The sequence below is a fragment of the Physeter macrocephalus genome, chromosome 4 (genome assembly GCF_002837175.3).
Source record: "Physeter macrocephalus isolate SW-GA chromosome 4, ASM283717v5, whole genome shotgun sequence".
Lineage (NCBI taxonomy): Eukaryota > Metazoa > Chordata > Mammalia > Artiodactyla > Physeteridae > Physeter > Physeter macrocephalus.
Window position 1 is genome coordinate 44,212,252 of NC_041217.1, and position 14,253 is coordinate 44,226,504.

The window sequence follows — 14,253 nt, forward strand, 5'->3', positions numbered from 1 at the left end:
AGGACTACCATATGACCCAGCAATCCCACTACTGGGCATATACCCTGATAAAACCATAATTCAAAAAGAGTCATGTACCACAATGTTCATTGCAGCTCTATTTACAATAGCCAGGACATGGAAGTAACCTAAGTGTCCATCGACAGATGAATGGATAAAGAAGATGTGGCGCATATATACAGTAGAATATTACCCAGCCATAAAAAGAAATAAAATTGAGTTATTTGTAGTGAGGTGGATAGATCTAGAGTCTGTCGTACAGAGTGAAGTAAGTCAGAAAGAGAAAAACAAATACTGTATGCTAACAAATATATATGGAATCTAAAAAAATAGAAATGGTTCTGAAGAACCTAGGAGCAGGACAGGAGTAAAGATGCAGGTGTAGAGAGTGGAGTTGTGGACATGGCAAGGGGGAAGTTTAAGCTGGGATGAAGTGAGAGAGTGGCATTGGCATATGTACACTACCAAATGTAAAATGGATAACTAGTGGGAAGCAGCCGCATAGCACAGGGAGATCAGCTCTGTGCTTGTGACCACCTAGAGGGGTGGGATAGGGAGGGTGGGAGGGAGGGAGACTCAAGAGGGAAGAGATATGGGAACATATGTATATGTATAACTGATTCACTTTGTTATAAAGCAGAAACTAACACACCATTGTAAAGCAATTATACTCCAAAAAAGATGTTAAAAAAATTGATTTTAAATTATATAATGTGGGACTTCCCTGGTGGCGCAGTGGTTAAGAATCCGCCTGCCAATGCAGGGGACAAAGGTTCGAGCCCTGGTCAGGGAAGATCCCACATGCCACGGAGCAACTAAGCCCGTGTGCCACTACTGAGCCTGTGCTCTAGAGCCCACGAGCCACAACTACTGAACCCGCACACCTAGAACCTGTGTTTCGCAACAAGAGAAGCCACCGCAGTGAGAAGCCCGCACACCACCACGAAGAGTAGCCCTAGCTCGCAGCAACTGGAGAGAGCCCTCATGCAGCAATGAAGACCCAACACAGCCAAAAATAAATAAATAAATAAAATTTTAAATTATATAATGTGAATTTCAACTACAATAACTATTCATGAAGGGATCAATTAAATTCTTTGCTATTTTCTTTTTGCAAACATATATATATATATATATATATATATATATATATGGTCAAGGTATAGTCTTCCTGATCTGCACTTTCCTCTGTATCCTTTATATATATATATATATATATATATAAAATCACAAAATTGAAGGTATTGACAGAAATAATTCCCCTAGAAAATATTCAATACAAGTGGACAATTACGTATAAAAAAATCTACAAAGTATAACTCATCTTTTTCTTCCCATATATGCTACCTTCCCTCAATTTCCTTAGTTCTATTAATTCTCCCAGTACCCTTCTCATTTTACTAATAAGCAAGCTCCTTATGGCTGCCATATGAATCTTCCTAAATATCACTCTAATCCTCTTCCTCGTCTACGTAAAATCTTTCAGTGGCTTCCAACAGCTACAGAAATGAAATCACCTTAGCCTGACATTTGGGAGTATAATCTGACTGTAATAATAGTAGCATCATTCTTCGAGTGTGTTCACACACCAGGCGTTGTGCTAAGTGCTTTATATCATCTCATCTCATTCTCACAACAACGCCCACGAGAGGAAAGAACTATTATTGGCTCCCTTTTCTGGAAATTAAGACTGAAGTATAAAGAATTTAAGTATCTTGTCCAAGGTCACATAGGTTTCAAGTAGAGACACCAGTATTTAAACTCAAGCAATCTGATTCAAAAGCCCATTTACTTACTTCTGTCTGTGCTGTAGCCTAGCTGTGTAAATTATGACTTGCTATTCTAGTAAGGCAATCTCATCACTTTTTCCCCAACATGTCACTTTCATTCGTAAGATTTTGCTCACACCTTTTCCCCTTAAACTGTGTATGCAAATCCCACCCTTTCTTCAAGGCCCACCTCAACTCCACCATGCTCTGACTTCATGTTCTCTGACCACCCCACAGCATGTACCACCTGCTCTGCCTCTTTTAACCCTTAATTATAGTCTTTCTGATATTGTTATTTAACTCTAGAGTGTGTCTATAGGTTATCATCCCTCACCTAACAAATGTCCAGAGGGCAGGAACAATTAATTGTACCACAACGGTGCTATGCTCATAGTGGGCATTTAATAAATGCTTGCTAAAAAAACACAAATGCAGATAACTATGTAAAATGAATGCCATGAACTACCTTAGCACTAGTTTTTTAACCAATGTTTGTATGCATACATAATTACACAGGTATATCTTCGTAAAATCTCTAAGCTCTATTCTACAGGATTACGGAAATGATGCAAGAAAAATATTAGTGAAACTCAAAACAGTACATAGTTTTTTGACCTTTGATTAAAGCATAACATACATATAGAAAAGTGCAAAATTTATAAGCGTACAGCTCAATGAATTTTCACAAATGAGCATACCTTGTAAACAGCAACCAAATTAAGAAAAAAATATTATGCCCCAGAAGTCCCCCTCATGCCATAATGATACCTGCTATTCTGACTTCTACCACCATAGATTAATTTTGCCTAGCAAACCATTTTAAATTATTACAATTGTTTCTACCTGGGGAATCAAATATATTCCTCAAGTATGCCATTTTTTTTAAACATTTAAGGAATGGTCCACTCTGCCTAGGTCTCTCAGAAAATGGCCTTGAACATATTTTATACATATATTCTTATAGAAAATTATTGGTGAAATTGTTAGAAGGTGATAAATCAACCAACTTCCAACCAATATAGTTTCTATTAAGTACAATGTTTTAGGCCAATAGCAAAATAGCAAAAAAAAAAAAAAAGGCAGATTTCACGTATTATCACCACCAGTGACTATGGTTAGGCCTACAAATAAAACGTCTTGATAGAAGGTGAATATGTTAATCACCTCTTTGCTTTGTTAAATATATAGCCTATATAACCCTGTAACTTGAGTCAGTCTTCTACTACCTTGTGAGCTTCCTTACCTGCCCAGTCCAGGAACTCAACACACTCAGTCTGGGAATACCGAGCAGCAACATCTCGAGCTCGCTCTTCCTGGAAGTTCAGAGATTCTATATCAACATCCAATTCCACCAGTGCTTTCAAAGTTTCCAAACGACCCCAGGCTGCAGCACAGTGTAGGAGTGTGTAACCTAACAAGTAGAATGAGGATGGTCAGGTCAAGAAGACTGTGCTGTTTTAGGCTATTTTATGGACTAGAAGATCACAATGGCAATCAGGTATTGAACAATTACTACAGGCTAGGCACTATTCTAAGTGCTGTACATACAGTAAATTCATTTAGTTCATTAAAAACCCTATGAGATCAGAACTATTATAATCCCTATTTTACAGATAAGGAAACAGAGGTCCAGAGAAGCTAAACTTGCCCAAGGAACACAGCCAGTTAATGATGAACACAAGGCACCAACACAGGCAATCTGAAGCCTGAGCTCTTCAACATCTTCTAAGGAAGATGGCAATCTCCCTAACAGTCATCTACTGGAACACAATTAGACCTATGACTTTAGTCTAAGGAATCTGCATCAACTCTAATTACTCTATTATTGCTAACACAATCATACAAATTACTACAACTGGTATGCCTTTGGTTTGGAAATTAATCATTTGAATTAAAATGGAAATTATGACCTATCAAATTAGAAAGTTATTTCTTAGATTTCCTGAGGCAACTACCATGAGGTATAATTGTAAAGGTGAAAAACATGCGCTGCATCTTTAAAATTTTTTCAGACTGGTTAAAAAAATCAAGTCAAAACTGATTGTTTTAACTTACGCACGAGGATACATTTGTGATTCACTTAACTGGCCAAAGAGGCATGTAGTACTACAAGAAGAGCTGAGCAAAAGAATGAACTAGCATGTATTAAATGTATTAAGTGCTAGGTACTTTATGGGCTACTACTTCATTTAATCCTTCCACTAACACTATGAGGTAGGTATTATCAGCCCCATTAAAGGATACAGAGGAAAGTGCAGATCAGAAAGACTATACCTTGCCCAAGGCCACACTGGTAGTAAGCAGCCAAAGCAAAATCAAACCCAGATCTGTTGCCAAATAAAAGGTTTATAAGGAAAAGGAAATAGCACTCAAATGTTTGCCACTGGTTAGAGTAGGGAAAGAGAGAACAGGGACTCCTCCACTTCCTTCCAGAAACCTCTCCTTTGGCTCCCTATTTACCACATTCCCACAGTCCTGGGTCTCAGAACAAGTTGTAAACTATCTTTGTCTTGAGGCTATCATAACCAGAAGGGATAATAAAGAATTAATAAGGGGGCTTCTCTGGTGGCGCAGTGCTTGAGAGTCCGCCTGCCGATGCAGGGGACGCGGGTTATGCAGGGGACACGGGTTCGTGCCCCGGTCTAGGAAGATCCCACATGCCGCAGAGCGGCGGGGCCCGTGGGCCATGGCTGCTGAGCCTGCGCGTCCGGAGCCTGTGCTCCACAACAGGAGAGACCACAACAGTGAGAGGCCCTCGTACCACAAAAAAAAAAAAAAAAAAAAAAAAAAAAGTGGAATTACCTCCCCTCTTTGGCCCAACTCTTTTTTTTAATGTCACAACAGTGAGACATTTCAGAACACCAAGAGATAAAGACTGGCCCAAGAATGTGATCATGGCTTTAGCCCCTACAAAATGGGGGGCCAAGAAATACCCAGATAACAACCCTCATTGTTCCTGCCTTCCAAAGATGCATTTCTTCAGCCAAACGGCCCAGGGCCCCTGGTTTGCTGGGAGAGGGGGACACTATCTACGGAAAAGACACTGCAATAGCAGGAGCAGAAGGCCATTCCAAATGAGATATTCTGGGTCCTGATATTGCTTTTCTCAAGGCTGAAGTTACAGGCCATGCCAGGAGTAACATCTAAATTTTTTTCCTATTTTTTAATATACATAGTTTAAAAACAAGAAAACATGATTTCTAAACAGAGACAGGCTTTGACCAAGGAACTTAAAACCTATGGGTTTAAACCATGGGTTTAAAAAAACCATTGTATGTTTTCTTTTTCCCCTTGTGAGAGATGGTGTGTTTTCTAGAAGAAAACACACAGATCTTTGTACTATATAAACCCCATAGCCTTCCCAGGAAAAGAAGAACATTTAAATAAGATGATTTCAAAAGCATCCAGACAAGAAGGGGATTTTCCTAAAGTTCTCCCATAATATTGGCAATGAGTATTTGATCCCAGAAGGGAGATACAGAAGGTTACATTTAGAAATCCCAGCAGGAAGGGACCATAAACGGAATTCTGAAAAATTGGGATTGGTTCTAAGAGAAAAATAATTTCTTTGTGGAAGACTACTGGTTACTAAATAGAGAGAGTCAACTGAACAGGTAGTTCACATTAAGGCAAAAGATCAGACAAGAAGAAAAGTGATCTTTTTCCTTTATGCAGGCACTGTTCTGTGTGCTTCACAACTATCAACTCATTTAATCCTCACTACAATCCTATGACATAGGCACGAGTATTTTTCTCATTTATAGATGAGGAAACAAAAGCATGGAGAGGATAAGTACTTTTCTCAAGGTTGCTATAAATTGATGAAGGTCAATAATAAGGTCAAAATCCAAAAGCTCCGATGATGATAGCCACAAACAAGTAATAGGCCATGGAGCAAAATATTCACCTACCTAGAATATTTTTCAGAATCTGCATACCACCAGCAGTACCAGACTCTTTGAATTCCCCGAATCATGTTGTTTCATTCCTCTATAGCTTTGCATATGCTGCTTTTTTCTGACTGATACAGTAATTACAGTAGCAAAATAAAAAATAGGAGTATAAATTTTATATTTACTTAGCATTAATACTGGTATTTTGTAAAACTGACCTCAGAATTCATTTTTTTAATTAGTGTAACTAATACACTTTTTTTTTTTTTTTTGGCTGCGTTGGGTCTTCATTGCTGCATGCGGGCTTTCTCTAGTTGCGGCGAGCGGGGGCTACTCTTTGTTGCAGTGCATGGGCTTCTCATTGCAGTGGCTTCTCTTCTTGCAGAGCACGGGCTCTAGGCATGCGGGCTTCAGTAGTTGTGGCACACGGGCTCAGTAGTTGTGGCACACGGACTTAGTTGCTCCATGGCAGGTGGGATCTTCCCGGACCAGGGCTCGAACCCATGCTCCCTGCATTGGCAGGTGGATTCTTAACCGTTGCACCACCAGGGAAGCCCACTAATACACTTTAAATATGAAAATGTATAAGCATAAAATATCAGATAAAAGCATAACTATCAAATAGGAATATTAAGTATATATTGTCATTCTATTAGCAATATAAATTGCCAGATAAAACAAATCAAAATTAAAGATTAAAAAACAAATACTAGGGACTTCCCTGGTGGTACCGTGGTTAAGAATCCACCTGCCCATGCAGGGGACACGGGTTCGAGCCCTGGTCCAGGAAGATCCCGCATGCCGCAAAGCAACTAAGCCCATGAGCCACAACTACTGAGCCTGCGTGCCACAACTACTGAAGCCCGCGTGCCTAGAGCCCGTGCTCTGCAACAAGAGAAGCCACCGCAATGTGAAGCCCAAGCACCACAACAAAGAGTAGCCCCCACTCACCACAACTAGAGAAAGCCCATGCGGCAATGAAGACCCAATGCAGCCAAAAATTAATTAATTAATTAATTAATTAATTTTTAAAAACACAAATACTATAAAAATGAAGAAACTATAATCATGAAAATTGCAAATAAAACATTATTTGATTTTTTAAGTGTGTCAATGGTATCAACAGGATATTTCTGTACAAATTTTTTCAGCTACTGAAGTTTTTCTCACTCATCATTAGTTGGAAGTAGTTATAAACCAATACCAAATATTTTCCTTCAAATTACCTCAATTGCGGTGGCTTCTCTTGTTGCAGAGCACGGGCTCTAGGCACGCGGGCTTCAGTAGTTGTGGCACGCAGGCTCAGTAGTTGTGGCTCATGGGCTTAGTTGCTCCGCGGCATGTGGGATCTTCCTGGACCAGGGCTCGAACCCATGCTCCCTGCATTGGCAGGTGGATTCTTAACCGTTGCACCACCAGGGAAGCCCACTAATACACTTTAAATATGAAAATGTATAAGCATAAAATATCAGATAAAAGCATAACTATCAAATAGGAATATTAAGTATATATTGTCATTCTATTAGCAATATAAATTGCCAGATAAAACAAATCAAAATTAAAGATTAAAAAACAAATACTAGGGACTTCCCTGGTGGTACCGTGGTTAAGAATCCACCTGCCCATGCAGGGGACACGGGTTCGAGCCCTGGTCCAGGAAGATCCCGCATGCCGCAAAGCAACTAAGCCCATGAGCCACAACTACTGAGCCTGCGTGCCACAACTACTGAAGCCCGCGTGCCTAGAGCCCGTGCTCTGCAACAAGAGAAGCCACCGCAATGTGAAGCCCAAGCACCACAACAAAGAGTAGCCCCCACTCACCACAACTAGAGAAAGCCCATGCGGCAATGAAGACCCAATGCAGCCAAAAATTAATTAATTAATTAATTAATTAATTTTTAAAAACACAAATACTATAAAAATGAAGAAACTATAATCATGAAAATTGCAAATAAAACATTATTTGATTTTTTAAGTGTGTCAATGGTATCAACAGGATATTTCTGTACAAATTTTTTCAGCTACTGAAGTTTTTCTCACTCATCATTAGTTGGAAGTAGTTATAAACCAATACCAAATCTTCATTGCTGCATGCGGGCTTTCTCTAGTTGCGGCGAGCGGGGGCTACTCTTTGTTGCAGTGCATGGGCTTCTCATTGCAGTGGCTTCTCTTCTTGCAGAGCACGGGCTCTAGGCATGCGGGCTTCAGTAGTTGTGGCACACGGGCTCAGTAGTTGTGGCACACGGACTTAGTTGCTCCATGGCAGGTGGGATCTTCCCGGACCAGGGCTCGAACCCATGCTCCCTGCATTGGCAGGTGGATTCTTAACCGTTGCACCACCAGGGAAGCCCACTAATACACTTTAAATATGAAAATGTATAAGCATAAAATATCAGATAAAAGCATAACTATCAAATAGGAATATTAAGTATATATTGTCATTCTATTAGCAATATAAATTGCCAGATAAAACAAATCAAAATTAAAGATTAAAAAACAAATACTAGGGACTTCCCTGGTGGTACCGTGGTTAAGAATCCACCTGCCCATGCAGGGGACACGGGTTCGAGCCCCGGTCCAGGAAGGTCCCGCATGCCGCAAAGCAACTAAGCCCATGAGCCACAACTACTGAGCCTGCGTGCCACAACTACTGAAGCCCGCGTGCCTAGAGCCCGTGCTCTGCAACAAGAGAAGCCACCGCAATGTGAAGCCCAAGCACCACAACAAAGAGTAGCCCCCACTCACCACAACTAGAGAAAGCCCATGCGGCAATGAAGACCCAATGCAGCCAAAAATTAATTAATTAATTAATTAATTAATTTTTAAAAACACAAATACTATAAAAATGAAGAAACTATAATCATGAAAATTGCAAATAAAACATTATTTGATTTTTTAAGTGTGTCAATGGTATCAACAGGATATTTCTGTACAAATTTTTTCAGCTACTGAAGTTTTTCTCACTCATCATTAGTTGGAAGTAGTTATAAACCAATACCAAATATTTTCCTTCAAATTACCTCAACTCTAATTTTAAAAGAGAGAGATATCTCTGAACAGCTTTTTGCTTTTTTGATAGAACTGCAATCTTTTTATTGAGAGTAAGTTGTAATTTTTATCGCCAAAGAAAACATTGCTGGTTCATATTTGTCTTTTTAGTTTCTACACATACAGAGAGAGATTCCATTTCAGTTTCCTGATAAATTTCAAAACTATGAGATTCACATTCTACTTGCTTGGGAAGTTTGTGAACTTAAGAATTATTCTCACAATAGAAATTTTGTAATACCACAATATGGACCGTTTAAGTTTGTAATCTTCAGTTTGTCTTTTTATATACACTGAGTAATTAAATCACTGAAATTGTTCTCAACCCACAAATGACTCTGATTTCATATTTTTTAAATACCAAATAAAACTATTACACCTATAAAAAGGCCAGTATTTCATTACCTAAAATAGTGGGTAAGTATACCAGAATAACAACATTGTAACACTAAAATCTGATACTACAGTTACTATACTGCCTGCCATGACCATTCCTTCAACCTCCTTTGTCTGGTAAACTCTTGGTCATTCTTCAAGATTCAATATATTGGACTTCCGTGGCAGTCCAGGGGTTAAGATTCCGCGCTTCCACTGTAGGGGGCGCGGGTTCGATCCCTGGTCGGGCAACTAAGATCCCGCATGCTGCGCGGTGCAGCCAAAAAAAAGATCCAATATATCGCCTCCTCTGTGAAACCTTCCTTGACCATGTCCAACACTCCACGTAAAGTTGACTAATCTCTCCTCTGAGCTATCACTGTACCCTGTCCCACCGTATATTAATTATCTATTTACACATCTGTTTTCTGCTAAACTGTGAACTTGTCCAAGTTTGTTGAATTCATTCATCTTTCCCCAGTTCCCAGCACAAGACCTGGCTACTCCTCCATCCTTAACAAATGTTTGCTGATCGTATGGAAAGACAGAGTTTAAAACAGTAATTAGTTCCGATCATGCCTGTTTGAGTATGGCCAGGTTTAGAGACCAAAGCCTTGCCAGAACCAGAGGAGGTTCCACCATCAATAAACTGCAAACTGCACACACCTGTCCTTGGCTCAAACAGAAAACAAGGCACTTCCCAATACACCAGAAGTCAGTAGTACAGAGAGCTGAGACTAAGAACTGTTTCATTCTCCTCCCTTTGGATCAAGTGTCCAATTCTTCAGTATTTAAAAGGAAAGGAAATCCTGAACACAAATGTGATCCATCAATCACCTGGAAAATCATTTTCCTTCCTATCCGAGTATCATCCACAAATAAATGGCATACATCTTCTTACTTTACAGAGAGAAGAACCTGCAGTTCTTCACCCAAAAGTCCCTTAATTTTAGGCCAACGGCTTCTTATGTTCCAAAATTAATAGTGTTCACATATACGCAGACAATTATTCATCCTTTAAAGAAAAAAAGAAAATTCTGTCATTTGTGACAACGTGGATGAACCTCAAGGGCATTATACTAAGTGAAATAAGCCAGACAGAAAAAGCCATATACTGCATGGTATCACTTATATGTGGAATCTAAAATAAAAATTAAAAGTTAAACCCATGGAAACAGAGTAGAAAAGTAGTTACCAGGGGCTCGAGGGGTGGGGGAAACAGGGAGGGGTTGGTAAAAGGGTACAAACTTTCAGTTATAAGATGAAAAAGGTCTGAGGACCTAATATATAACATGATGACTATAGTTAATAACCATATTGTATAACTGAAATTTGCTGAGAGTAGAATGTAAATGTTCTCACACAAAAAAATGCAAAAAACCCTGAATTGACCTGTTCTCCCACATGAACAAGCTCATGGGAACTGAGTCAATACCAACCAAACAAGAAATTTACTGGTAAACTGTAATGTAATTCATTGTTTTATAATGATTAAAATAATAATTGCCAAATTGGTACAATTAGGTTGGCCAGTTCATGCATACTTTCCATTATAAAATCATCTTCATGGAATGCCAAATAAGCTTAGAATTTCCCAAATCATCAAGTCCTGGTTCCTTTTAATTTACCAGTTCTCTCAATTTCTCTCCTCTCCATTTTACTATAAGCAGCAAGAAGAAAGCAGGATGCACCTTCAACCTCTGCTAAACAAGATTTCATGGCAAGCATGATATCAGAATGAAGAAATGGATTATCTTAGAGCACATCATCAAACTTGAAAGACTGTACACCTATATCCACACACTGGAAAATACCTAACAAGAGGATGGCAAAACTCATATCAGTTAGTCAGAACACCACCTTCCTTGAATAATATTAGAGGCACACTGTCAGATATTGATTTGGTGCTCTCATTTTCTTTTATGTAGTATGATTTTAGATATTACTATTAGTCCCATTTTTGGGGTGAAGAAACTGCAGCATGGAAAGGTTATATAATTTGCCCAAGTCATAGCTAAGACTCAATACTAGGTAAGTTTGCTTCAGGTTTTCAATAGCCTTAAGGAAGGTTTCTTCTGTTCCTATTTCCCTAAAAGTCTTCATCATGAACGAGTGCTGCATTTTCTTTCAAAAGACTTTTCTACATCTATTGATATGATCATGTGGTTTTATTTAATCTTTTAATGTAGTGAATTATACTAACATTTTTTTCTAGTGTTAAAAACATCCTGCATTAATGGGATAAACCCAACCTAGTCCAATAAATGTTTTAACACACAATCTTAGATTCAATTTGTTAATATTTTATTTGTTTGCATCTGTGTTATTAAATGACTGGCCTATAATTTTCCTTTCTAGTGCTGTCCTTAACTAGTTTGCTATAAAAGATATCTCTCATAAAATAAGTTAAGTAGTTTTCCAACTCTACATTCTCTGGAACCTTTGTATCAGCTAGAGATTACTTTTTCCCTACAAGTGCAGTAAACCTTACCTTTTAAAACATTTGAGTTTGGAATTAGGTGGGGGTGGGACAATGAGGCAGATTTTGGTTACTTATTCAATTTTTTTAAATAAGTATTGTTCTAGTCAACTTCCTATTTTTTTCTTGAATCAATTTTGGTAATTTATATTTTATTGGAAAATTGTCCATTTCATCCAAGTTTTCAAATGTACTGTCATGAAGTTGTTTATGATACTTTCTAGAAATTCTTTAAATCTTAGTTTTTCCTGTGTGAATGCTTCATTTTTAAAATTCCAAATATTGTTTATGCTCTCTCTTTCTTATATCACATATCAAAAACTATCAATATTATCAAAGGTTTTTCAACTCTTTTTCACTAAACCAGATTTTGCTTTTGTTGATTCTATTGTGTTTTTTGTTTGTTTGTTTGTTTTTTGGTGGGTGTTTTTGGCTGCACTGTACAGCTTGCAGGATCAGCGATCTTAGTCAACAAGGGATCGGACTGAACCTGGGACACCTGCAGTGGAAGAGTGGAGTACTAACCACTGGACCACCAGGGAATTCCCTCTCTATTGTTTCTTTATTTTCAATGTCATTATTTTACTCTATTATTTTCTCTTCTTCTTTCTTTGGATTTTCAGTTGTTCTTTTTCTAACTCCTTGAGTTAAATACTCTGCTTTCTAATTTTCAATATTTCTTATATTCTAATATCTGCATTAAATTAGAATTTTAACTTTAGTTTTATTCCACAGGTTCTGACATAACTAGATCCTGTTGCCACTTAAATATTTCATAATTTCTATTATATCTTTTGCCACCAACAGATAATTTAAAGTGTGTTTTTGTTTCCAAAATTATAGGGATTTTCAGTTATCTTTTTGTTACTATTTTCTTATTTTATTTTACTGTGGTCAGAGACCACAGACTGCATGCTACGGATTCTTTGATATTTGTAGACACTTCCTTTATGGCATAACATATCAATTTTTTTAATTGTTCCATGTGAGCATGAAGAAAATGTATAGTCCCTATTTGCTAAAGATCATTGTTTTATTTTCTACAATGACCATGTTTTATATTTGCAATCTGAAAAAAACAAGTGACTGAATTTAAAGAGTTAATTGGATAATGATTGCAAAAATGAATAAATCTTCAAAGGAAAGAGATAATATTATTGAGCATTTACTGTATACCAACTTTATATTTATTATCATATTTATCCTCATAACCTATAAGGAAAACCCTATAAAGAAAATACAATCATCCCCATTTTGTAGATTAAACAGAGAACACAAAAAGATTAAGTAACTTGCCCTAGTCACACAGCTAATAAATAGTGAATTCTGTTTTCTTAACTACTATGCTATACTAAATACATCAACATGCATACACACATTCATATGTGTGTATATATATACACACACACACATGCAAACATATGCAAAATATAAAGCAGGCACATCAAATTTATCCAAATTTAAAGATAATACATAGCATCTTTAGGTAGTCATAAGTAATACTGATAAGAGAAAAAAGACAAAATACCTCTGGTGGTTTTTTCATTCAGATTCACACCATATTTGGCTAAAGCTCTAATCACATCACTTTGCCCAGCCATGCAAGCTGCATACAACAAATTTCTCCCAGCAATGTCTTCTTCCAAGAGTAGCTGCATGGCCTGTTCATGGTGAGGGTTCTCAGGATCCTCAAAAATCTTCTGCAAACCTTCTACATCCCCTGTGAGAGCAGGGGGTAAGAGGGGATTAATGGTGGCAGTTTCCTCTGCTTCTTTGGATTCTTCTTCTTCTTCATTATCATCTTCTTCCTCTTCTTCTTGCTGTGAGAAAAATATTGATTTTTCTGAACTCTCTGACTCTGGGGGTCCTTCTGACTCCATTAACTCCAAAAATACCTGAGACCAAAAAAAGTAATAGAAATCTACTCAAACAAATCAGTATTTGTTTATTTATTTGTTTGATCACTCAACTGACATTCAGTCAAATGAATGAAATGAAAGTACTTAACTAGTTCAAAATAAACCAATTATAAAGTAAGATACTTCACCCATTCAATCAATAAAGTTTATTGTACACCAACACACTGCCTGAATATATACTAAAATGCTGAATGTGTGATGTAAACAGTAAATTCAGTAGGAACTGGAGAAGAAATATCAACATGGGTGAGATTCATTAGGAAAAGACTGAAAGAGAACGTTAAAGAGGCTCACCTGCCTAAAGAAGGGTCTGTGTGGGGAGAAGTGAGAAATACAGTTGGATCACTGAAGCCAGATTATTAAGAACTTAAAAATCAGGCACCGACATTTAGACAGAATTCATTCACTCAGTAATACTTACTGAAAGCCTACTAATATACTAAGTGCTGTATAGGCACTATGTAAATTACAAAGAAGAATCAAATTTATTTCCTGCCCTTAACAACTTACTATTTCAAAGGAGAAAATATGACATGTACAAAATAAGTGTAATAAATGGTGACAAGTGCTAAGAATCATAAAAGATGAAGTGCTGTGGGAGTTTAGAAGGGACCAGATTAAGTCCTGGTAAAGTTAATCAAGTAAGTCTTAATAGTACTCACTCTGGGCTTCCCTGGTGGCGCAGTGGTTGAGAGTCCGCAGGCCAATGCAGGGGACACACGGGTTCGTGTCCCGGTCCGGGAAGATCCCACATGCCGCGGAGCGGCTGG

At 37.9% G+C, this 14,253-nt stretch overlaps 1 protein-coding gene across 3 annotated transcripts in view; it reads right to left on the reverse strand.

Moving 5' to 3' along the window:
* Positions 1–14,194, reverse strand: part of ANKRD45 (ankyrin repeat domain 45) — a 54,111-nt gene extending 39,917 nt beyond the window's left edge. For all 3 annotated transcript variants that reach the window (XM_028488585.2, XM_007113478.4, XM_055084166.1), the window contains exons 1-3: positions 14,146–14,194; positions 13,093–13,459; positions 3,013–3,180 (exon numbers count right to left, since the gene is read on the reverse strand). In XM_028488585.2, the coding sequence (XP_028344386.1) occupies positions 3,013–3,180; positions 13,093–13,444 (520 nt within the window). In that variant the 5' untranslated portion in view covers positions 13,445–13,459; positions 14,146–14,194. The remainder of the gene's footprint in view (positions 1–3,012; positions 3,181–13,092; positions 13,460–14,145) is intronic.
* Between the last annotated feature and the right edge of the window lie 59 nt (positions 14,195–14,253).